The sequence below is a fragment of the Sceloporus occidentalis genome, unplaced genomic scaffold (genome assembly GCF_023333645.1).
Source record: "Sceloporus occidentalis isolate IW3139 unplaced genomic scaffold, rSceOcc1.0.p SCAF_7, whole genome shotgun sequence".
NCBI lineage: Eukaryota > Metazoa > Chordata > Lepidosauria > Squamata > Phrynosomatidae > Sceloporus > Sceloporus occidentalis.
In genome coordinates this window covers 15,927,532-15,953,719 of record NW_028316987.1, presented here as the reverse complement: position 1 = coordinate 15,953,719, position 26,188 = coordinate 15,927,532, and the positions used below count along the sequence as shown (strand labels likewise).

The 26,188-nt window shown below is 40.3% G+C and overlaps 1 protein-coding gene across 2 annotated transcripts in view; it reads right to left on the bottom strand.

Annotated features, from left to right (window-relative positions):
- Positions 1–26,188, bottom strand: part of LOC149309266 (sodium channel protein type 4 subunit alpha-like) — an 89,268-nt gene that overhangs the window by 12,761 nt on the left and 50,319 nt on the right. For both annotated transcript variants that reach the window (XM_089532070.1, XM_089532069.1), the window contains 5 exons: positions 17,979–18,512; positions 5,656–5,788; positions 4,819–4,973; positions 1,438–1,611; positions 831–953 (listed from right to left, as the gene is read on the bottom strand). In XM_089532070.1, coding sequence (XP_089388196.1) covers positions 831–953; positions 1,438–1,611; positions 4,819–4,973; positions 5,656–5,788; positions 17,979–18,512 — 1,119 coding nt within the window. The remainder of the gene's footprint in view (positions 1–830; positions 954–1,437; positions 1,612–4,818; positions 4,974–5,655; positions 5,789–17,978; positions 18,513–26,188) is intronic.

Here is a 26,188-nt window from a genome sequence, read left to right as displayed (position 1 = left end):
TGACACCCATAATCGCTTCAGAAATTGCACTAGTTCTCCAAAATCTATTGGGAAGAAAACTATGTCTATATTGTGAACTCTTGGGATGTCATATCAAATGATATGTTTATTTATTTATTTAAATGTATACATCCCTTCATTCATAAAGAAACCCAGGATGATGTACATCTACAATGACAAAGGAGAGAGAGTGTATCTCTTTTCACCACAGTTAAAAAAGAGATGTTTTCCTCTGCAAAACCCCTGAAGTCAAAAGAGAGAGAAAGAAAGATGTAGATTCTAGTGCATGATATAGGGCATAAGAGGAGAGTAAGCAGAGGGAAATAATGAATAAGCACCAGGATTGCAGGAAAGAAACACTAGCAAGAAAGAAAATAATAGAGAAAGTAGATGAAAAAAGACACAGGGGTTGGAAAGAGAAAGGTCACTAGGAAAGAGAAAAGAGCATTGCAGTCTAGTAATGAGAGAGAAATAGGTTGTAACTCCATGGGAGAAAAAGAGCATGGGGTAGGTGAGGAGGAGAGAGGGGTGAGAAAAGAGGTATTGCATCAATTGGTAGGGTAATACAGTGCTGTGTAAATGTACAGCGCTTTATAAATAAAGGTTAATAATAATAATAATAATAATAATGGTAAAAATACTCTTACAAAGGATAATTCTACTAGTTTTGTAAAGATTATCTAACAGCAAAGACATTATAAAAGAAGCATAAAAAACCTTCAGCAAATTGACAGACAAAATCAGTGAGACAGTCTATCAAATAATTTAAAATGCAAAATGGCTGTGGGGAAAAAGGGGAACGTTTTCACTTGGCATCAAAAATAACCTACCCGCATGCCTTCAAATCTGGACAGGGCTCGAAGAGGTCTCAGTGCTCGGAGTGTCCTTAGAGATTTGATGGCTCCCAGTTCTGAATAGCCCAACCAGTTTGCTGTCAGACTAATGAGGGAGACCTGGTAGAGTAAACAGAACACTTCATAACAAACTGACAGACATAATAAGAGAAAAGATTATGTTCTCTATCTTACCTTGGGAAAGTAGCTACTTCTCCTTCATTTGTGCCCCCACTACACAGTTACAATGCTATGACGCCACTTTCACTGCTGTAGTATGCATGCAATGGAATGTTATGGTTTGTAGTTTGGTGAGGCATTAAAGGATCTTTATGGCTGAGAATTTTAAATATCCCACCCAAGTCTGGAAATCCCAGGATTCCATACAATGTTGCCATGGCAGTTAAAGTGGCATCACAGTGCTATAATGTGTAGTATGAAAGGATACCAATGTGATTCACAGATCCTTCTCAGTAGTCCTTAAACATCCATCAGAAGGATCCTGTTTGCCAATTTACTCAGCCCACATTCTGGAAACACTCATATGATAAAATGCCAAAAGGATTCACTCCAAAATAACTTGCTCCTGAAAGTGACAACTTACATCAACAATAAGGAAATCAAGCCAGCACCAGGCATTGGTGAAGTAGACCTTGAATCCATAGGCCACCCATTTCAGCAGCATTTCAATAACAAAAACATATGAAAAGACTTTGTCAGCATATTCCAAGATGATGCGGATTGTCTGTCGTTGCCCTATGTAAATGTCTTCAAAAGCCTGAAAGAGGGAGACAAAGGAGGCTATTATGATCAATCCCCAGAAAGGTCTTACAGTACAATTAGCAAAGTTAGGGTAAACAGTACATAGAGAATACTATCTTGTAATAACAGCGTTATTGAGAATTCCACATTTGATTTTTCTAAAGTTTCTAGTCCTTAAGGTCATAGAATCATAGAAAAATAGAGTTGGAAGAGACCGCAAGGGCCATCCAGTCCAACCCACTGCCATGCAGGAAATCCAAATCAAAGCAGTAGCTTGCATCCATTGTTCCGGATCCTAGTCTCTGGAGCAGCAGAAAACATTCTAGTGTAAATCCTATTCATTCATTCATTTCTATCTGATGCGGCAGAAAGGTAGTAATTTAATAAGAAACTAGAACATAGAGAGGAGGGTAGGTTGAGTAAATATTATAGATGACCACTGAAAGAATCAAACCAGCAACTTATTATTCTCCCTATAGGTCAGTTTTCATGGCCACTGTGTCTTGAAGAAATTATAAGAAGGATAAGTCACAACATAAATTGTGGTGTTTGCCTAGCCTACACACTGATGTTATGGAAGCCAAAAATGGCATCTTCCAAGAGAGGAGACAAAGGCTGCGTATGACCAAGGGCTCTGTGATAAATGAGAGTCCTTCCATTTATCAGGACCTTCTTCCCTGGGGGAGGGGGTACTGTAATATGAGGAGAAACCAGGTTATCAGAGGGCAATTAGAAAACAACCTTCTGGATGGTGGTTGGAAAAAGACAGTTAAGGAGTCGAGAGAGTGAGAAACCCTGAGGAAGAGTAAGCCCTTGGTACGTGGACTACTTGTCAGGGAAGTCAGGTTTGCAGTATGTTAAGGTTTGACTGACATGATTGTGTTTTGTAATCGATCCTTTTAGTTTGTGCCTGGAGGATCAGTTGTCTTCCATGTTTTGCTCTTTAATGTTCTTTATTTTATAATAAACCATTTCCTTAAGTACTGTCTCTTTACCTTCCTTTTCACAGCCTTAGTTCAGTTAGTGCTTACTGATTGTCAGTTACAAGTAGAAGGCCCAGCAACATCCTAATACATTGCTGAGGTGTAACAGGTTAATCACTGGGTAATGGCAGCAAGTTGTTTTTGGTATGAAGGTGGTCTCCAGGGGTCCCATCCAGCTCAGCAGGAGTGGAGTGCGACCATAAAGAACCTTCCCATGTTGGCATTGGACTCCTCTGATACTGTCTTACTCCCTGAGAGGGAATTTAAAACAGGGTAGGAAGCAGAGAAAACCTTCACAAGTTCAAATGGGATTCCCATAAGTAGTGAAAGATGCAAGAAGGGACTCCACCAGGAACAAGTCCTGAAGTAGAATGGTGAACTTTCTGTAGACTTAAAAAAAGGCATAATCACTGACTGTGTAGACCAGAAGGTGTCATTGTTCAACTGAATATAAGCTGAAAGCGCTGCTGTGGAGACATTCACTGAAGAGGTGCAAAGTTGTCCAAGTGAAAAAGAACCACTTATGACCACTGTGAGATTTAACAGAGGACGCACCTCCATGGAATGAAACCTCTCTCTTCTTCCTAACACCAAAACAGTGTTACTTTTGTGTCCTTGAGGAGTGTGCACATAACTGAGTGCCTATAAACTGGAAGCATTTTGGTGTTTGCAGGTATCACTTTGGATTCATCAGCAGCCCCAGGTCTGACAGAAAAAGCAGAATGGTGTGGAGCTCTAGCTCAAAACAGATGGTTTGGGGTCAAACTTCTCCTTGTATTTTTTCCCCAGTACCGGAGTCATCTCTTGATCCTCTGGAGAGCAGCAGTTACTTTGTAGTAAAATCAGGACTGGATTTCCTGTTCCTATAAATCCACTGGCTGTTCCTGCTCCTGAGGCCATGTAAGGGCACCTGTTCTGCCTGAGTTAAGTCAGGAAGCTCTGTTCTGATGTACTTGAGTTATATAGGTTTGATGATCCTTGTAAACACACCAACAATATATGTTTGCCTAGGCAAAAACAGCTATCAGTCAGTATTATGTTTCTGCAAACTACATGCTTCTTGAAGAGGACCTATGGGGCCACAAACCCTCAAGACAGGCAGGGAAAAGGTATTTTGATGTCTCCAGCCAAGACAGAGATAAACAAAAAATAGGAGATCCTTAGAAGAAGAAAAAGGGACAGTAGGTAGATATGACAAAACAGTTTATGTATTTCACTGAACTCACAATTCCCAAGAATAAGCATCTGACAATGCTGCTGTGAGTACAGATGGGGAAGAACTGGGGAAATGAGTGGGCACTGCAAGACATCATATGCACTGGAGTGGGTAGGGTTTCTACCAAAAAGCTTTGGATGGACTGTGCAGGGATAGCGTGACCTATATGTATGAGTCATTAAAAAAACAAAGAAAAGGGTTTGAAAGGATGTGACACTATATTAGCTTTCAGGATTAAGCAATACTTCTAATGTGAAAAGAGTAGGCATGGGGAGTGATTCTATATTTCCCAAGCTCTGGCTCAATCTTATGAGCCATAGAGAGGGTCAAAGAACTATGTGGGGCATTAAGGAACTGTCTTCAGGCTTCTGGAAATTCTGCACAGCTCAAAGAGACTGGAAAAAACTAGAAATCACTTTTGTTATTTTTGTTATTTGCAATCAAGTTGGCTTTGACTTAATGGCAACTCCACAAATGAGACATCTGCATATGCCTTGACTATCAACACACTTACTCAAGTCTTGTAGACTTAGGGTTGTTGCTTCTGTAACTGAATAAAGAGAATTCTTCCTCTTTTTCTACTGGCTTCTTCTTTATCAAGTATTGTCTTTTTCACTGAGCAATGCCATCTCAAAATGTGTGCAAAATATGACAGCCTTGTAGAGACGTGAGGCTTGATAGTGATTTCCTGCATGGCAGGGGTTGGACTGGATAGCTCTTGTGGTCTCTTCCAACTCTATGATTCTATGATTCTAGGCTCTTGGACTTATTTATTTGCTTGAGTTGCATATCAGCTCAACTTCTGATATTAAATGGAAAACTTCCAATACATGATAGGAGTGATGTTCTATCCTATAATCTCTATACTGATAGCTCTGTATGCCTGTCACTTCCAACTAGAGGAGTAAAGAGTTCAAGGAGAAGTGCCAACGAGTACTTGGTTGCATCTGTACTCTTTTGGTTCAGCCTTATCATTCTCTGTCACTGCCTGACAGACTGTTCACTGCAGAGAAATAGCACTCACCAGGGCTCCACTGCTGAGGAGGATCATGAAGATGATGAAACTCTCAAACCAGTTGTGCTCCACAATCTTGAAGCATGTCTTCCGAAGATTCCACCACTTCTTTCCTTTTTCTGTTTTGATATCAACATACAGACAAGGACATCTCCCAACGCAGGCTGTAATGCACAAAGGGAAAGAGAGGTCAATGGGTGCTACTTAAAGTGGTGGTCCATGGAGTAGTACTAGTGTGTGACAAGTTTCCATGAAAAGTGAGTACAATGCAGCTGGCACTACGTACTGGTGGAGGTTCAGTTCCAGACCACCTCCATGGATGCCAAAAAACATGGGACCTCAAGTCCCATTGCCTTCAATGGATGCTGACATGCATGTGGCCATGTTGGCGCAGCTGCATGTACACATTGCCATTGATGTAATGGGGTGGATCCAACTGCAGATGCTCCAAACCACAGATGGCTAGCCCACCGATATGGAGGACTAATAACTTAGCACAAATATGGCAGTAGTCTCTGGCAAAGTGGGGTAGGGAATTGCCTATCTACCATATCAAATAGCTCAGGAAGCAATGCTCAGAATTTATGCCAGCAGATTGGCAATCCCTGCACCAGACCTAGGTGGGTGTGCAAATTTCACATGCTCAGAAGTCATTCTCTTTTTGTTACTTCTTGACATGCTCTATGGCTTAACAGTAAAAAATATGTTCTCTGTTTCAGTTTTGCCAGTGAGAGGAAAGCATTATGCAGTTGCTCAGAGAACTCTCTTCTTTTCCTATTCTGGGGAGGCTTGACCCATTTTCAATTTCTCCCTGAAAGACCCCTGCTTCCTGCCGGGTGACCAGACCTTCAGTGAAGCATTCCTCTGGCCCTTCTTCCTGCACAGCCTCCTCAGCCACCTCTTCCTCCTCCTCAGGATCTGGGGGCTTGTAATCAACAGTGCTGCATATGGAAGATTCAGTTCCATCTGGTAGCGGCTTCTGAGGAGAGTCAAGGGACAAATAGAACCTCATTTCAAGGAGTGAGAGCCACACAGCAAAAAGCGTTCATGTTAAGCATAACATTATGCAAATATTTCGTCTTTTTCTGCTTAACAGTTTTTCCTCAGTAAGAAAAGAGAAAGATGTGGTGGGGGAAAAGTATTACAAATGGAAAACAACAGAGTGATGGTGGAAAAAAGAAAAAAAACCAACCCTTAATGTTTGAAATTTATAACAGGAAGGTAGAAAGGCTAATTTTTCAATCTTTCAGGATTAATGCAATCCCTTCTCTCATGCACATCTTGATCTTCTTAAAAGAAAAAGTCCAATAAGATCTGTGACTTCTTTATATATAGAAAATTAATCCTCATCTGAAAGCAGAACTCTGTTTTACCTGAGCATACTACATCTGCAAACACTGACTGAAATAGATATTACCTCAAGAAACATATATTCTAAGCCTAGGTAACAGGGATATTTGGGGATATCTGATGGGAAAAACTGCAGTGAGGTGCTTAATCACTGGCCTGTCTGCCACTTCCCGCTACTTCTTCCCTTAGTTTCGGAGTCTGAGTGATGAAAATGAACAAATAAAAAAACAGGCTCTTGCTTAGGTGACGTTATGCAGAATGAGTGCCTGCCCCAACCAGCCTCTTCCATGCATTTACTCCAACATTTCTCAGATTTCCTTCAGATGTGTTGGCCTGCAAACTCCATCATCCCTAGCCAGCAGGGGAAAGCTGGCCTACACACTGGTACAACAGACATGGATATCACTGTCACTGAGAACTACTTCACCCCTTGCATGCGGAAGCCAACAACTTGGAAAAGGGGCAATTAAATTCTTAAATGTAATGGTGTTTCTTTTACTAGAAATCCTAGGGACAGACATAGAAGAGATGTTGGTCAGCAGCAGCCATGTAATATGTAGGTACAACCTTTAACTGAACTTGAGGTACAGGTGCCACTAACTAGGGGCTTCCCAAGACTTCCAACTGCAACACTATGATAATCTCCTTTTGAATATACATAGGATCAGGCTGTTGTTCAGTTTTAGGCGCGTTACAGACGTGCCGAAGGGGCGTACTAGGGTTGAGAAGGGATGTGTTAGGGTTGAGAACGGGCGTCCCTTCCGGACGCCCCTCAACCCTCGTACGGACTGAGTCCGTACAAAATGGTGGTGCCCGTCCACATGGGGGCTGCCATTTTGACGTCACGGACGTGTAGCATCCGGATGTCGCACAGCGGAAGTGATGCCGCAAGTGCGCGACTAGCACCTCGCGGTGCCACTTCTGGGGCCCAGAAAGAAGCGCCATTTCAGCGCTTCTTTCTTGCTGTGCCCGGGAGCCACGTGGTTTGGCCGCTGCGGTTCCCAGAAGCAGCAACCGGCAGCGGCGTGAGAATGCCCATTTTGGGCGGTCTGTAATGCGCCTCAGTTTCCAAATGCCAAGGACTGGCTTTGCCTCTAGATTAGTCTAATAAATTGTGACATAGGCCAGCACTACAGAGGCAAGCAAAGGCTTTCCAGTAGACAGGATATCCTGTCCATGTCCAAAACCAAAATTGGTCCTGAAGCATGTATTATTTTACCCTCTCTCAAACTTATTACTTAAGCAGGCTGTGATATCTCGTCTGTTCAGATGGTAATGAAGGTGAAGAATTTGAAGGACAGCTTAACCTCAACTCAAGTATTAGTCCCCATCATTGGCGTCATCAGGGTGTGTGTGGATCACACCAGGTGACACCCAAAGAAGTGTGTGACACCACTGCTTCTCAAACACCTACTTTTTGGCAGAAAAGGACTGTGGCATTCATCTGCTTCCCTTTAAAATGCTTTAAGAGATGGTGGGAGTAGGGTGAAGTTCAGTGTGAGGAGAAAGGAGAGGCCCCAGAAATTTTTAAATTCAAATTTCAAAATTTTAAATTTTAATTTAAAAAAACCTTTGAATGTTTTTTAAAAAATATATTCTTTTAAAATTTTCTTTAAAAACGTCACATTTTAACCACATCTTCACTATGCTTATGTAAATACATTTACGTTGTGCATATGATATTGTAGTTTGAAGGTATAATTTTAATTTTGTTAGTTGTTTGTCACAACTACTGTATTAGCATTACACTCAGTGCTACATGAGAATTACGATTTATGAGTAACATTAGTGCAAAAAAGGATTGCTAAGGACTCTATATGGTGTGAAATGGGAGGAGATCAATAGGGGGGTAACACCATGAGTTACTGCACCAGGTGAATCGACCCTAGGGATGCCACTGGTCCCCACTAAAATAGACCCATTGAATCAATGGAGGTTACATAGATATTCACTTACCAAATTGTTATTGCTCCAGCATGTTTATTCTAGTTGGCTTTTCTAACACTTGGATTTAGGCCATTAATTTTATTCCACATATATAATTCTTTACTAAAGGAGACATTGCCACCTTCTGGCCCACAATGGGAGAAAAAAAACTAAGGTATTATGAGTATTCACGTTTGTGTGTCCTTGATGTAACTTGAAGTTGGAACTAACCCAAGGCAGCTGTGAAAGGTGTTAATCTAGGCAAACCACAGGCCACTCTCCAGGCCTGGGTAACTGGGCTTTATCGTCACCTGTACTTTTTGCAATTAGCTCTCCTGCAGTGAGTAGTTTGCACCTCTTGCAGGCAATTTTTTCCTACAGCGCTTCAAAGTGTTAGCTCTCTCCTTCTCAGACAGTTCACTGTTGCCTGTGATAAATGATCTGAGTTATAATTAGTGCAGCTGAGTTAGGTTCTCTTAAACATCTATGGCTTGGCTTGCACTGAAGAGCTTTTCGGTCAAAGTTTATGCCAGTTCAGAAACTGGGGTGCAGATATTTTGATCAAACCCTGTAGGCTGCACAACCCCCAGATTTCTATCTAGTAACTGTCCTAGCCCCCAAGAGGTAATGCTGAAGAGGAGTTGCAGGAACCAGCTGCAGGCTTTCCAACACTTTTAAGAATTAAATGTAAGAGGAGCTTTAATAGCGACCACTGAGGGCTGAATTTAACTGCCACCCCCATTGCATGGGAGGATCTTCCATCAGGTGCACTGAACCTTTGGACATGTCTTTGTATTTATTTCTCCATGTAGTGATATGTAGTCCCTGAAGTCTTCATTCTCCAACAGAAATCAATGTTCATTATAAGAAGCTTAGTTTATGTACTGCAAAGTCAGCAATGACTCTGTGTTGATCTCTAGCAGCCATATGGACTAACAGAGGTTGAAGTGTCCTCTGTTTCTGGATAACAGGGACACCGGAGATACTGGAACACTATGCCTGATACAAAAAATCCTGAGCCACCTGCATTACCTCTCTGATTTTGGGACCCAAGATCAGGATCCTAAAAACTATTTAAGATCAATAAGAGCCAGCATGATGTAGTGATTTGAGCAATGGATTATGACTCTGGAGAACAAAGGTTGAATCCCCACTCAGCCATGAAAACCCAGTGGGTGTCCTTGGACAAATCACACTCTCTCAGCCTCAGAGGAAGGCAAATGCAAACCTCTTTTGAACAAATCTTGCCAGGAAAACCCATTGGCAGGTTCACCTTATGGTCACCATAAGTAGGAAATTATGTGAAGGCACTCATAATATATATATGATGTGAAGGCACTCAACAACAAATAGAAATCCATTCAGTAGGCACACTGAGTTCAATAGTACTCACTTTAAGGTAAAAGAGGATCACATAGGATTGCATCCTACATTTCAGAAACAATTTAACATGTTTAATCCACAAATCCAAAACTTCATTGGGTCCATGGTTGTTCAGTTTAAAAGGGTATCAGAATATGCAGTGGACAGACCTTATAAAGCCATTTGTCCAAAGAGGAAATAATATATACACAAATACTTAAATAAATAAATTTCCCCATGGATGTGCAGCATTTAAAACTTCAGATAATCCATGATTTAAAAAAAAAATTAAAGGGAAACCAGTTAAAAGATTTTTCTTGTGGTGTTACCAACAGTTTACCCACAACACAGTACAACTTTCCACTTCCTTTTGAATTTGCAATCCAAATGGATGGAGATGAGGCCTTGCTATTGGTAATCAACTTTGCTTGGTGACTTTAGAGTCTGATAAATTTGTCCTATCAATGGAGAGGATGGCAAATAAATATAGCCAAGTGCCATGATAGAGAAAGTATTACTATCATCATGCCACCCACTTTTACTTTTGCTACTGTATTGAATCAATATAGTAAGGATCTGACATTCTTATCATCAAATCAAAACAATTTATGGGTTAAGGAAAAGAGCATGGGGAGTTTGACAGTAATACTACATCTATATTTAATATTTTTAACGGTCCTATTTCCACCATATCATAACAGCCTCCATGTCAAGATTTGACAGGATTTTCAAACAGTGTTGTCAAGTTTTCAAAATAGCAATAAGGGGAAGCCAAAATTTATGCCATGCAGGGATGGCAATCAGGAAGTAGCTATTAATAAGTTTGTGTTCTGCCTAAATATCAAATGAGAGTATTTGATCTCAGTTTACCTATTCATGTATTTCTCTGTAAAATTAACATTGTCCACATTCATGATGCAGACATTTCTGACTTTATGAAGGGTCCAAACCTAAAATACAGGATTTGCTGGCATCTTGTTCAGTTTACATAAAAGGAAAGGCTTTCCAACTCACAAACCAGTGACAGCCATCATAATAAGAGACACCTATTTTCCAACAACACCTTTACTTTTTTGGATATGTCAATATATTATTCAGGATATATAATTGCTTTCTGTTGTATGTTCTGCTTTGTGTGTATTACATCTATAGTACAGTCAATCATCCATGACTTGAAAATATACATATATTTTAAATTCAAAAAGCAAATCTTGATTTTGCCATTTTGTGTAAGGGACACCATTTTACAATGCCATTGTATTTAATGGAACTTGTGCATCCACAGATTTTGGTATCCCAGTGGGTGGAGGGTCCTGGAACCAAACCCTAGCAGATACCAAGGGCCCATTGTAGTGGGATTTACAGATATGAGGGGTTGTGAATTCTCTGGGAGCTGCTATGCCGTTATACTACCACATCATCCCTATACTGGAGTATATCAAACCAGATAATTCCTGTTAAGCTGCCACAAAACATTATACCAAATCAGGGAAGTCCAGTTGAGAAGGGAGACACCTAGAAGCACCTTTCACCACATGCAAGGTCAGACACATGCCCTGAAAGTGATTTCACAGTTGGAGAAAAGACATCAACAAACAGCACTGCATCAACCTGTTTTAAATTGTTGGATTTGTCATGGCAGAGGGGGAAATGTGATTGATGTTGGCAAATGATGCTGAACAAATCAAGGAGGAATTAATTTTGTGACTAGACAGAAAGAAAGTTTAATATCCTGTGCGCTAACATTCCTACAGTCGGACACAACTTGACAACCTTGTCAAAGGGGAATGCCTTTACCTTTTAATAGTACTCTAGAGTGCAATAGTATTCCTGTTTGCTTTCTCTCTCAAGAAAATAGTTAAGGTGCTTCCAAAACACCATACTCAAGAAATGTAGCATACAGTGCTAATTCCTATTATGATCATATTGCTCCAGGAAGTGATGGGGATGGAAAGTTCACAATGGGACAGAGTAGCCTATTCTGTAGGTCACTGTTGTTTTGGTAATATGCAAATACAAGCAAATCCATGGCAGAAAACCCGTATAAGTGAACTGAGCTAAGCAAGCAAATACACTGCAACCGAGGTCAAAATATGGATTGTTTGGTCAAAGAATTAAAATGTACAGAAAATGTTTACCCTTTTATAGATACAGAGTAGAATCAAAGATAATATAAGCATATAACTAACATTATCCTGCCTCCCTCTCTCACATACAAAAACACACACAGAGAGAGATAGGCATGGCAAAAGTTCCAGCACACACAAATTTGTAAATGGAGATTTTAAAACCCTGCCTTTAAAATGTACACTGAAACCAATCAAACCAATAGAAGTCCAGACTCACATCATCCATCACCCTTTGCTATGCTGGGTGGGGTTGATGGGAGGTGCAATCCAACATCTGCACAGTCCCACCACTTCTCTAATGTAAAGCAAACACTCAAAACAGTGGTAACTCAGCCACATTCCAGCAGATTTAGCTGAAATTTAGCCTGGAAAATGAACAGAACAGTTGGATTGTATAAAGAAATACAATGTAGGTACAATTCTCACCTTAAGTTCCAAGTTACTCTTATACAGCAATGTAATTCCTTTTTTAAAATGTGCCACCAGGTAGCGGTGGCAGTGACACAATGGAAATAACCAGTATAAAATGCAAATATTGTTTACCATCTTCTCATGAAAAATAAATGGCTAGGGGGTCCCAAACTTGCCACTAGATGCCGCTTTAACACAGTCCCATGAGCATGGACTATAATGATGGCGAAGCCTTGGCTGTCAGCAAAGGCGGGGGGGGGGGGGGGCTGAGCTTCTTAAAAAGAGTTAGAAGAAGCTCAAGCCTTCCTGAAAATCACACACACACAAACACATATACATCCCACTTCTCTTACTGTGGCTCCAGAGCTTGAAAGAAAAAAGAAAAAGAAAAAACCCTAATGAACTATAATTCTGGGAATCCCTCAACCAACATGGCCATTCACTATGTTGCCTGGGAAATTCATTATTCAAAAGTGCAACTTTTCCAAGCTTAGTACTAACATTACAATATTAGGTTCTGTAGCTGAGGTTTGTTTCTAGAGGTCTAAAGCTGTGAAGCAAGATACTATGACTACAGGCTATGTTGGAACCTATGATTTGGAAATCCTGTCCCCTAAGTTCCAGACATGTTGGCCTATGGTACTCCAGAGAGCAGGGCTATGAATCCGGTGGCCCTCTAGATGTTGTTGTACTAAAACTCCCAGCATTCATCACCTTTGTCTGTTCTGGCTAAATCTACAGATACTGCAACTGAACATCTGGAGGGATGTATAAGAATGTATATAAGAACACATTTATATACTTGCCTAAAAATACTGTACTAAAGACATCAGCTCATGTCCAATGTTGGAAGCTAAACAAAGCTGAAGGTGTGCATCCTCCCCCCCCCCCAAGTTCAGTGTTGAAAGAAAGCCACTGTGCACATGTTCACAGAGATTCTGTCTTCTTCATCATCATACATTTCAAAAGTAAGCCCTAGCGCTAAAACCAGGCACATGTTAACCCCATATTAATTTACATGTGTCCAGAGGGATTTTCTGCAATTTAATGTTTAACAGGTGAGCACAGACACCCAAAACAACCAATGGAAGCTCAATAAGAGATTTCTCATTTGTGGTCAAGCCACTGTGAGTCTCCCAACACTTACATCATTCTAGTCATGTTGGTTGCTTTAAGCCACCAGGGAAACCAAGGAATCAAACAGGCTCCACTCAATGGAAGAGGACATGGAAAAGCAATAGGGTTAGCTGTCACTTCTGCATACCAAAGAGCAAAGAAGGCTTTGACAGGTGTCAGTGTCACCAGTTAGACCCGCTCCACTGGTTCTCAGGAAACTATTAACAACCATCATCAGCCACAGAAAGTGAGCAATCCTAGAAGATTTGTTTTCTTGTAGATGACAACAGACGAAGAAAACCAAAACATACTTGTAAAGTTATATAAGCTATGATCAAAGAGAGTTAAAACGCTAAGCATGCACACACAGAATCCCAGATCACCCTTCTGTCTAGCCCAGAATCCCACATCCTTTATGAGATCTGCCACATGGCTTGGATCATTACAACCTATCCCAGATCTGTACTGTCAATGAACTGAGATAGGGAGATTGTTAAGCAAAAGGGTGGCTGAGATGTGAAGAAAATCCCTGAACTGTCCCAACACAAGGCACAAACCCTTAAAACCAAACTCATTCAGACAGAGTTCCTAGCGATTGAGGAGGTAGAATCTCTAGTGGGACTCTTCAAACCCATCTTCCTTCCTCTGTCCTATAGGAAAATGAAAAATGAAAAGACTTTGCATATTCAAAACTAACACCATCTAACCTTTTAAACACAGCTATTATAAGCATATAGAAAGAATGGGGAACCTATGGCCCTTCAGATATTGTAAGACTCCAATTTCTATCAGCTTTGTCTGCAGGACCTATAGTTGGGGATCATGTGGGTTATAGTCCAATAACATCTAGAAGGTGATTCATCCTGAGGGGTGAATGCAGTATCAAATAAAAAATGCTCCCTCCCATCAGAAAAACAAACAGTTGCAAGGAAGGAAAGCTCCGATATTAAACTGTGCTGCAGGGTTTTTACTGACATTTCTAGCTATTGGCTGTGAGAAATAGGGTTGCCAGGTGAAAGAAGGGCCAGGATTTCTGTACCTTTAACAACTGTGTGAAGTTAAACTGTTAGCGGTATAGATGCCTTGGTCTTTATTTCACCTGTCAACTCTAGTGAGAAATCCTGCTTCAGTTGATCAAAAGGGGACTTCCCTAACCATTAGGGGAATGGTGAGTTGTTCATACAAGGTTTATGAACATTCAGACCCTTCAGAAGAAATTTGGAATTGATAGGGTGATATTACCTTTCTTGGTGGGAAGAAGGTAAGGAATGGAGCAGGCACTACTGCGGAAGTACTGTTAGACTCAGCAGCCTCAATGAATGTAGCATTTTCACACTTCCCAAGAGGTCTTGTGAGAAAATGTGTATCTCACCTCAAGCAATTGCACATTTGTGTGGATTAAGTTTGACAGGTGAAATAAGGCTCAGGGCCCCCTGTGCATTTAATGGTCGTGTAGAAGAGAGAATGTCAGCAGGTGTTGCTTGCATGACAAAACTATTAGGGGTACAGGAGCCCTGCTCTTTATTTCACCTGGCAAACCTAGCGTGGATTACAGGAAATTTTCAAGAAAGTGTGCACAAATGCTGCATATTATAAAACATGAATGTAATTGGGGGAGGATAGAAACGTGTGTTAGTCAATGGGGAACAGTTGCTCAGATAAGTAAATGGTACAAATAAATGTGCAAATTCAAGGAAGCAATTGACAGAAGAGAACAGTGCCTTGCAACACAACACAAAACAAGGATGGAAAGAAAATGGAAATGGAATTTGGAGAAATGAAACAGACTGAGAAACATCATAGTAAGTACATCTTGTGTGCAGACTAGTCTTATTCATAAGTATCCCGTAGATGTGTGTACTGTGTTTTGTGCTAAAAATCAGTGTGTTTATATGAAAGGATCTGTTATGTACAAGAAAGTAAACTATGACTAGTCACTGAGAAGCTCAACCAAACCAGCAGTTAAAGGTATGCTCCTGACTATCGTGCCCAATAGACTTCTCCCTAGTAGTCTAAAGTCATCTTGGCTTTCAGAGAGATTTCTGGTTTGATCTTTTCTAGCACTCATTTGACTTCTTGGCTGTCCAGGGTATCCTCAGCAATTTTGTCCAGCACCACATTTGATTTTCTTCTGATCCTTTTTCTTAACAGTCTGGCTCTCACATCCATACATGGTAACAGGGAATACAATGGCTTGTGCCAAATTATACATGGAAGCAATAAAACCTACATGTTTTATTCAGAGGCAGGCAACTGTGAAAGGTGTGAGGTCATTTAAATTCCACCATGCCCCACTCCCTGTGAGCCACAGTATTCCTCCCAGCATGAGTGGAAGTGGAGTTATGTCACTTCCAGAACTGCATTTTAGGCAAAAGGTTGCTGATTTTCCAGGGGTTGGCGGAGGGGAGGACACTGGAGTAGTGAGGAACAGGCAACTTAGTCTTTTCAGAACCCTTTTTTGTAGAGGTTTGGGTGTGTTATTCAGCTGAAAAATGGGGTTAAATGTTTTCTGGCAGCTTTGGGGGTCTCCTGGGGAGATTTGGGAATGCCACAAAATGAGGTCTCAAGGCACCCTTTCCTCCACATGATGTGAAGTAATTCCTATGGCCTGAATTGCTTCCAGTGTTTTAAAAATGGAATAGAGAATTCCCTAGGTATGCAAGTTTCTGCTTATGCAATTGGAGGCACTATTTTCTTCAGCATATCACTTGTTTGTTTTAAAAGCAGAGCTGCATTTAAAAAACACACAGTTGTTTGTTCAGATTCCCAAATATTATTGTACTAAGAGAGAAAAGGACTATGCAGCGCATTGACGCTTCATGCCCTGAACCTCAGAGGCCCTGCTCATCATCATTCCTACTGCCACCTTCTGAAATTTCATCAGGCAATCAGGAGAAGGAAAGAGGAGCATGGAGATTTAGAAAGGGGTGGATAGGATTCTCTGTGTTTCTTGCTCAGCCCCAGAACCTGTTTGTCAAATCAGAACGGTCTTAGTGTATGTACGAAGTGCTGTTTACTACCTACAAGCAAAACATAAGATGCCTGCGGCATTTTTGTGTTTCTCTCTTTTAAAAAATTAAGACCAACTTTCCTACTTCCTCAAAGAAAAGATGAGAATGAGAGTCTGATAGTTGAGATCAGGGAGAAACGTGTGTTGAGAGAAAAACTTGGTTTACAAGGCCTATGTATCTCTTTGCAGCACTGGTTTCCAACTATGGGTTGAATTTAAATCCTATTTTCCCCAGATATTTAGGGAGGGGGGGTTTAAGATAGAGAAAGTGATAGCACACACCTCCATAGTGCTCCAAAATCATTGGTAGGAAGATGATATAGCAACAACAACAAAAAGAACTTGTGTGTGTGAATCAATCAATCTGTTTATTCTGTCATTGACCAATATAAAATAATAAAAACCAATAAAATAATAATTGTACAGCACAATTACTATTATTAAAATTTAATTTGAAGAGGGTACAGCAGAGTCAAACTCTATCTATTATCGTTGACCAATTGCAAACATAACTTACATATGACATATGTGTGTGTGAATGTTTCAAAGACTGATTATTATTTGAAGAGAGACAGACAGAGGAGTTTATTGTTTCGGAAAACCTGTTGAGCCCCTACTATTAGATCTGGAGTTAAAGCTGGTACAGATCATCTCTGGCATATGACAATGAGTCTTGAGAACCAGTTTTCTCATGCAAACATTGCAGGGGTTTTTAACTGGTGAATTTAAAAACTAAAAGGCAGACTCTGTTGGGACACACAAATCATAAATAGGTCCCAGGAATTATTGCATCATAGATGGGATGGGAGATTATTTCACAATATTACCAGTAAAAAGACATGCTGAGTTTTGGAAAGAAATGTTTAGGGTGTTTGCAGCAGTTGCCTTTCAAAGTTGGACAGTGGATATTAGTTTTATTCTCTCCATCTCATTTTGTAACTATCTGTGGTAGCAGCGACAACTAGAGCAGTTTTTCTTTGGCAGCCAGTGATAGCTAGTGGCTTCCAGGTTTGGCAGGGGGCAATAAATCTTATCTTTTTTTTAATCTAGACTACAAAGAATTCCCAGAACAGATTCAGTACCTGTTAGTTCAACTGGACAGATCCTAAAGTATAAAGATACAACTCCAAATACTAAAGTGAGGACCATCTATGCTATTGTATTACCCATCACCATGCACAGATGTGAAAGCTGGACAGTGAAGAAAGCCGATAGAAAGAAAATCAACGAGATGAGGTGCTGGAGAAGAGTGCTCAGGATACCATGGATGGTCAAGAAGACAAACAAATGTATTCTAGAACAGATCAAACTTGAACTCTCCTTGGAAGCCAGGATGATGAAACTGAGGCTGTCAAACTTTGGTCATATCATAAGAAGGTATGACTCACTAAAAAGACCAGTAAAACTAGGGAAGGTAGAAGGCAGCAGAAAGAGATAAGACCACACACCAGATGGATACACTCAATCAGATAGGTCACGGGCATGAATTTGCAGGACCTAAGTAGAGCAGTGGAGGATAGGGGGGCTTGGAGATGTCTCATCCACAGGATCGCCGTGAGTCAAGGTCAGCTCAAGGACAACCTTGACAACAAAATATACCTCATACACATAGCTTGAAGGTAATTTTGTTCACAATATTTTTAATAATTTTGTCCACACTCAACCATCAGAAATCAAAGTTATCATTATCTCAGCCACCCTTGTGGACAATTTTGGATTTTGGAATATTTTGATTTTTAGAATTCCAGATAAGGAAGACTCAACTTGTAATATGTTTCCAAGACTCTCATCTGTCAGATCATAATTTGAATGTGCCTGGAAGAAACCATCTACATCTGTATCTGCTTTTCAAAATCAACACTTACCTTGATGTCTTTGGTTTCTTCTGCAGTCTCTTCACCGGTGTCAGTTTCATCATAAAGATCAGATTCCTCGGAGGCTATTGGGACATGTATGGTCAAATTAGGATTGTTAATGAAGTTCATTTGTTCCAGTTCATCAATGAATGTCTCTTTTCTGCGTATCCCATCCATATATTCTGATCTGAAGTCCTGGCCTTCTTTTTTGGATATGCCATCCATATAGTCTGACTTGAAATCCTGGCCTTCTTTTTTGGATATGCCATCCATGAATTCTGATTTGAAGTCCTGGCCTGTGTCCATATGGTTGAGAACAAATTTTTCCTTCTTGTTATCATCCTGGTCTTCAGTTGGTGGCTCTGTCTTCTCTTTCAGTTCCCTGTGAAGCAGCAGAAGGACATGCTTCTTTACATAGTCAATCCCTCGTGTGATTCTGCCAATAGCAATCTGCAAATTGTTCATCTCGCCATCATCATCGGATGCTGCCAGACTATCAGCGCTGAAGGAGCTCAGCAGCAAAGCTAAGAAAAGGTTCAGGACCTGTGGGGAAAAAAGCCAATAACAACTCAGAATTAAAAAAAAAAAACTCTCAGTGAGACTGAAATGCCACTCTCACCAGATCTTATGGTCAGCATCTCATAGAAAGAATTAGCCAGGGGACAGATTTAAGGTAACATAAAATGCAGGGGAGAATACTGCTCAGTATGATGGCTCTAGTTCTACGGGGGGGGGGGGGGGGGGGACGGGGACATTTGTACCAAAGTATCCCAAATTCTACTACAAGAAAATTTGAATTCTGTGACAAGTATAAATTATGCAAAACAGAACATATTTGCTTATTTTGAATAATTTATTCTGCTTATAAAAATGCTGCTCAAATCATTCCCATCCAAACCAGTTGAGAAATGTCCAGATATTTGCTGCAATCAAGGGGATTAGAAACTTCTTCTTTTTAGAACACTTCTTAGGATGCTGATGTTTACATTTGTTAACAAATTATTTTCAAAATTTTATTTGCTATACAATACAATCAAGGTTGACTTGAAGGCAGCTAACAACAATCAGACAGCACTTTGTGCAATTCCTTTAAGTACAGACCTAAAAACAAAACAGCTGATTTATTTACAGTGGACCCTTGTTATACGCTGGGGCTTGGTTCCAAGATCCTCCATGGATAACAAAATCCGTGGATGCTCAAGTCTCATTAAATATAACGACATAGCAAAATTGTGTCCCTTATAAAAACTGGAAAATCAAGGTTTGATATTTGAAATTTATACTTTTTAAAAACATTTTCAAACTGTGAATGCTTGAATCTGTGTATAAAAAATCGGTGAATAAGAAAGGCCGACTGTATTAAAGTATAACTAATGACTGGAGTAGTAAAATGATCAACCACTCAAGCACTTTACTGTGAAGGTAGTCTTAATTTTCTTCCTAACACAATTATAATACTTGCATGAACTGCACAAATCCATTGTTAAGCTTTTCTTGAGTCATATCTCATGTTATTCACTAGCATGCCAATACTAAATTGTTAGATTTTGCACTACTTGCCCAGAATGTGGGGCACCATTGGTCCAAGAAGTGATTGTTCATGGAGATACATAAAAACACTCCTGCGCTGCAATTCATACCCTTCTTTGCTGCTTTATAGGAATCTGGTGTAGATTCAGACTTGTGGCTCCTAACAACTGTTGATGTTAATTTTTTTGAATTAAGGCCTTGGGAATGGACAGCTATTCTAAAGAAGGCATTCTTTCCTTGTCAGCTGGTCCACTCTCCATGCAGGGCTTTTTTTCTGCCATTCTTGCTCTATTTAACCTTACTGTGGAGTAAGGTGAACCCGCAAATCTGTAGATTTTTACTTGGGAAGGAGCAACTACCAGTTTACTTCCCAGTCACCACTAGATGAGTCCAGTTTGTTGGATGAACCCATATGACAAACAGATGAATAATCCTCAAGACATCACAAGAACACAGTCAAATTGAAGTTCTAGGTTAATCATAAAACCTATCAAGAGTTTTATTCAGATTAGACAGAAGGAAGAAAGTAGGAAGGAAGGAACAAAAAAGAAATAAACTTGTTTACATCCCAAATATGTACAACAGATGAGCCTTCTACTATTCAGTTTTCCCCAGAGGGATTGGATTACAATTTCCCCCAAACACTTTAGCCAGCTGTCTGGGGATTATGGGAGTTGTACTGCAGCACATCTGGAGAACACCAGGTGGGGGAACACTGTGTAGGGGAAGGCAATATAACCCACCTACCAATTTTTGCAGTCCAACCCCCACTGCAGCACAGTGTGAAAAATACTGCCTATGGGGTTAATTGTTGTTGTTGTTGCAGTGCTAATACAATGAGAACCGTGTTCTTGGAGAGATGATTTCTATTTACAACAAGGTGTACAGACCCTATGCATCTTGTTTTAAAGTAGAAACACAACTTATGGGTAATGTTACCAGGTTTTCAAAACAGCAGTAAGGGACAGCCAGAGTTCAAGACACGTAGGGTTGAAAATCATAACGCAGGTTGTGTTCTATTGAAATACTGAATTAAAATATTTTTTTTAACTTAGAGTATGTCTATACTGACTGAAAAGTCCCAGATTTTGTTCCTGTTCTTTCCCACTTTATATTAGTTTAAAATAATCCAGGCCGGGGAACGAATGTAACCCTACTTGTGCACCTTACTGTAATGAAAAATACCTTTTTAAATAAATAACTTTTAAAAATTTGAAATATAGCTTTTGACTTTGTGGTGCAGCAGTGCAATATACCTTACGGAGGGTTTGAGACTAGGGACCTCACAGTTAATTATACAGTCTTAAAAAGTGGTCACAAAATGTACTCATGGAAGGAGATGTTCTGTGATGACAAAAGGGATGAAAGTGGCTTTTTAAACATCGGTAGCATCAAGAAAGATGCCAGACAAGGAAAGGACTATTTATCCTCTAATAAGAAGTGGTGGAGTGGCTTGATACACTCCACGCCTTGGCAAGGAGCATCTGGGGAGATGATTAATAATTTACAATGAACAAGGAAAGTAGAAAGGGAAGATAAGAATTAATGGAGATTTCCACTTCCTTCCTAGTAAGCAACAGAGCATGGGGAACATATCAGCTGGTAAAATAACAAGATATCCTGTGGATCTATGACACTTTAGAGACCTAACAGATTTGTATGACTTTGGGTAATACAAATCACTATGGGATCTGGAACAAAAACATGGGTTCAGTTACGTCAAATTATCTATTAAAAATTGAAGAGTGTGTGTGTGTGTGTGTGTGTGTGTGTGTGTGTATATAGAGAGAGAATATACAGTGTGTGTGTGTGTGTGTGTGTGTGTGTATTCAAATGTACCATACAATACAATCAAAACAATACATAGAATGTATAATAAAAAGAAACAAACTCCTGTGGGGATACATATAGTCTCTTGGGATGAAAAAGCATTTGTGAAAGTAAATGGCTGAGATGAATTCAATTTCAAATTGTGTAAGGCTATTGCATATTCTATGTATTGTTTCACTGACTTGATTATATTATATGGTACATTTGAAAGTGTGTATTTATGTTTATGTTTATATATGTACATATACAGTGGATCCTTGTTATACGCTGGGGTTTGGTTCCAAGATCCCCCGTGTATAACAAAATCCGTGTATGCTCAAGTCCCATTAAATATAATGACATAGCAAAATGGTGTCCCTAATAAAAAATGGAACATCAAGGTAAATTTATACTTTTTTGGAACATTTTCAAACTGTGTATGCTTAAATCCGTGTATAAAAAATCAGTGTATAAGAAGGGCCGACTGTATCTACACACAAAAAGTTTTTTTTTTAAATTATAGATAGTGTCACATTTTGTAACTCCTAACTTTAGCTGCCTTTTTCCCTTTGGTATTGGTTAGGTTTTAATTCCCTTTTTGCATTTTCAGTTGTGTCAAAGACATTTCTTTTGTTATGTCTTTTCCCACAGATATCCTTTTTTTCTCCACAGACATCCTTTGCCAAGAGGAGGAGAAGGAGTCAAGGTCCCCTTTGGATCCATCTGCTCCAGTGCTGCTAGAAACAGAAGCTGCTGCTCCAGGCAACTCAAGGCCAGAATAGATGGTGAGCCTCTGAAGAACTTTTCTAATTCACTTCTCTAAACGAGACAACACATTGTTAAAATTGGCACATTCTATAGGCAAAAAGAGGATTCTGTGTGAACTGATGAACTATGGACCTTCAACAGGTAAAAAGTAGCATTAAAAATTACTACTGAAGTTTATCCCAGCAATTTAAAAGATTAATCACTGCTCCACTCTCATATATTTGCACAACGCAAAATGCACATGGCCCCTGATGAATGAGCTGAGTAGTCAGGTGAGAATTAAGAATGTGATAGGACAAGATTGTGACACAGCGGTGGGGTTAAAGCAAGTGAACATACACAAGGTTAGGAAATAAAATCATATTGAGTTAAAGCAAGTAGCTGGCTACAATTGGAAGCAACATGATGGATCTGCAAGTGCTCCTCTAGTAAGGCAGTGCCAGTGGACATGCTGGCTGGGGGATTTTGAGAGCTATAGTCTAAATAACAACATCTCCAAGTTCTGGAGAAAGCCAAAATCCAGGTTCCAGTTCAGCGTAAAGCAGAGCCCCTTTCTGACTCCCGCTCGGCTGTATCCCTCTTATCAAAGGCCCCAGTGGGACTACAGGCATGCCATGTACAGTAACATCAGCAAGAAAGTGGAATGTGTTTGCTGTGAAAAGCCGGCTTTCTGCCCACTCTCAGCTGTCAGTGTTTGTGCCTCTCCCCTGCCAGGAGCACATTTGAGAAGGGACTGCTGATATTCAAGGTCATGGCTATTTGCACATGGCTCATGCCTCATGACTTAACAAGGACCTTTATATAAACCCCTTCCTTGAAGCTCGCAGATGCTTTTCTTAAGTACCTATGACGGCAAAGAGAGGTGACTGCTGCACATAACCCTAAAGGTGGCTCAAAGTAGAAACTTCCTTCTCCCTCAGCAATTTCCACTCTTTTGCTCGTAATAGCATGCAACGGAAATGGCACCAACAGAAAATTAGGCTCCAGAAATACACCAAGGGTTGAGGCTGACCACAAAATTCTAAAAATGAGAGATATTTGGTTTGGAATGGAGGAATGATGGTAGGGAAGAGCTCAAGGCAGGATGATGAAAATTACATGCGCTGCTGACTCAGGCCAGAAAACCCTTTCTTCTAATCTTGAAGGTGCTTAGGTATGATTATTTGATAGCCCTGGAAGACATTCTGCACATGTTCAGAGGCTCTCCAGTGTTAGACAGGCAGTGTGTTTACCAATTCAGTGGACTGCATGAGAGAAGCTGGAGAAAAATGGGGAAGGACTAAAGTTTGGAAAAGGTTATTATTATTACAACTCCGCAAATGCTCAAACACCATGCTCACGGAGTTACAATTTAAAAAATAATTTTTCCAAGCACTGGCAATGAGGTTTCCTCTATTGCACAGCACATCTTTACCCAGCACCTCTTGACAGTGTTGCTAGAACTTCTACTGACAGTAAAAAGTTGTTTAGAAGAGGAGGAGGCAATACATCTCTGTATATTACACTGGCATAGATTGCTTTACCTTCACTGTTTTGCTAAGAAAGGGCCTTCTGGTATTGGCCTACTCATTCATACACCTCCTTAAAGGACAGAAAGGTAAGTGTATAACACTTAGAACATGTCCAGGGACTGAAATCATTTTAAATATATATATTAAATTGTTTTACTATGATTAATATTTTAATTTTATTTTAATGTTATAATGTAATCATTTTAATTGGTAAGCTGCCCTGTGTCCAAATCTCGGGGGAAAGGTGGGATATACTGTAATAAGGATAGTAACAACAGCAACAACAAACCCAAAACAACAATAAATCCTGTAGCCAGCTGGTTAATATTGTCTCGTGGCCCATACTCATAAAACAAGGAGAGGTCTTATTCCATAAAACAAGAGGCTTGGAAGGAACGAGAAAGATTTTCAGCCTCTATTTGAAAAGTTTACATCAATTTCCAATCAAATCACCTTTCTTCATCCTGGACAAACATCACCTTTCGCTTCTCTCTATTCTCAACCAAGGCAGCGTGGTGTAGTGGTTTAAGCATCAGATTATGACTCTGGAGATCAGGATTCAATTCCCTGCTCATCATGGAAACTCATGGAGTGACTTTGGGCAAATCACACACTTTCAGTCCCAGAAAACCCCATGATAGGAGCCTTAGGGTCATCTTAACTCAGAAATGACTTGGAGGCACACAAGAACAACAACGCCACCTTTTCCAGAAAGTCAGCCTAAGTTAGGATGTGAGCATTTTCAGTGCTTAGAAAGATATTACTTGGGTTCTCTTTTAGTGTATGGGATTAAAGAGAAACAGGGAATGGCTTCCATTCAGTAAATTCTAGTATATGTGCAGGGCCAGTTGAGGAAATGCTGGGCAAAGTGCCTCAAATGGCATTTTATACTGATAAGCCACACAGTAGGTATACTCTGAAGGTGGATCAAAGCTGCCATTTCCCTGCTCCTCCTCTTTCTCCTTTTTTTTTTTTTTTTTTTTTTTTTTACAGTTTTACAAACTGGTGAATGAATTAGCTTTCTGGGGCACTGTAGAAAATTGACATGGAGGCTAGGAAACTCAGTTGCTTGGCATGGAGAACCCTGATGGGGCAATTGGACCCTGGCAGCTGCCCTACAATGCCAGGTGCTGATGCCATGTCTGCATCCAGCATTGGAGAGTCTACAGCTAATGATTTGTCTGATCATATCAAATTAGTGAAATTAAGGCATCCTCAACTACAGTTCTTTCCATTATCACAAACATGCAGTACCCAACACTCTTACTTGAGCTAAACACATACAGTAAGTTTTCAGATCATGGCTAAAGAACCTGTGAGCATCTAGATGTTGTTGGACTCCAATTCCCATCAGCCCCATACAGGATGATCAATGGTAAGGGATGTTGGCAATAGTTGCTAAATGATGGCCAGAGGGCCACTAATTTCCCAGGATTGTGTTCCATGTTTCCCATTACCTCCCCTGACTTCCTGGAACATGGAGAGAGACTTTTTCAAAAATAACAGGATGCTAGGGTTCCTGTCTAATGGCAATGTATGCCCTTTGCACTGGACACACTCTTTTCCAATACGATGTGTATAGTAATTATGGCTGTATGACTAGTCATGCTGTCTGAGGAATTCTGGGAGCTGCAGTCCAAAACACTTCCAAGCTCTGGAAGTAAGCAATCAGCACACCTACAGATGTCTTCTCTCATAGTGTGCGTGTGAGTGTGTATGTGCATGTTTCTTCACCTGTCAACCTATGGCAATCCCATGAATTTCATAGGGTTTTATTAGGCAAGGAATACCAAAAGGTGGTTTTGCCAGTTCCTTCCTCTGAAATGCAGCCAACAGCTTCATATCAATGTAGCCCTTACCTCAGGTCATCCCGTTCATTGACCGTGGACAGCTCCCTGCTCATATCACTTTCCAAGTAGATTCCTCTTAGATTAAGGGACCCTGGCAAAGCAGCCCAGCCTGCGGTCCAACCACTAGGAATGCAGGGAACTTTCAACACTCTTCAAATCTGCCAGTGTGTGGTGTTCTTTGATAAGGGGTGGATGGAGGTGTGGCAAAAAATGTTTTGCACTTCTATGAAGGTAGTTTCTTTCCCCAGACAAGTTAGCATGGGGCAAAAAGAGGAGAGAGAAAGAAAGAAAGAAAGAAAAGAAAGAAAGAAAAGAAAGAAAGAAAGAAAGAAAGGGAGGGTCTTTTAACTCATTCTCCTTTGATGGCTTCTCTACTCAAATTCACCCTTCCAACTACTTTATCTCCGATGGGAAAGGAGTAAGATACAAGTACAGAAGGAAATAAATGTGGAGTATCAAGAGAAATGATTTTTTTTTAACTGAAAATTAAAAAAAATCTTCACTTTAACTGAGGGGGTGGATGTGAACACATACTTGATAGTGGAACTGATTGAGATGCTGGTGGTGCACACAATTTCCTGGGAAGTCAAGCTTCTTTTTTGGAAGCCTCAATCACCTATGCAGGACAATCAACACAGTGTTTAACATGCGTAAGGAGCCCTGGTGGTGCAGTGGTTAAATGCCTGTACTGCAGCCATTCACTCAAAACCACAAGGTTGTGAGTTCAAGACCAGCAAAAGGGCCCAAGCTC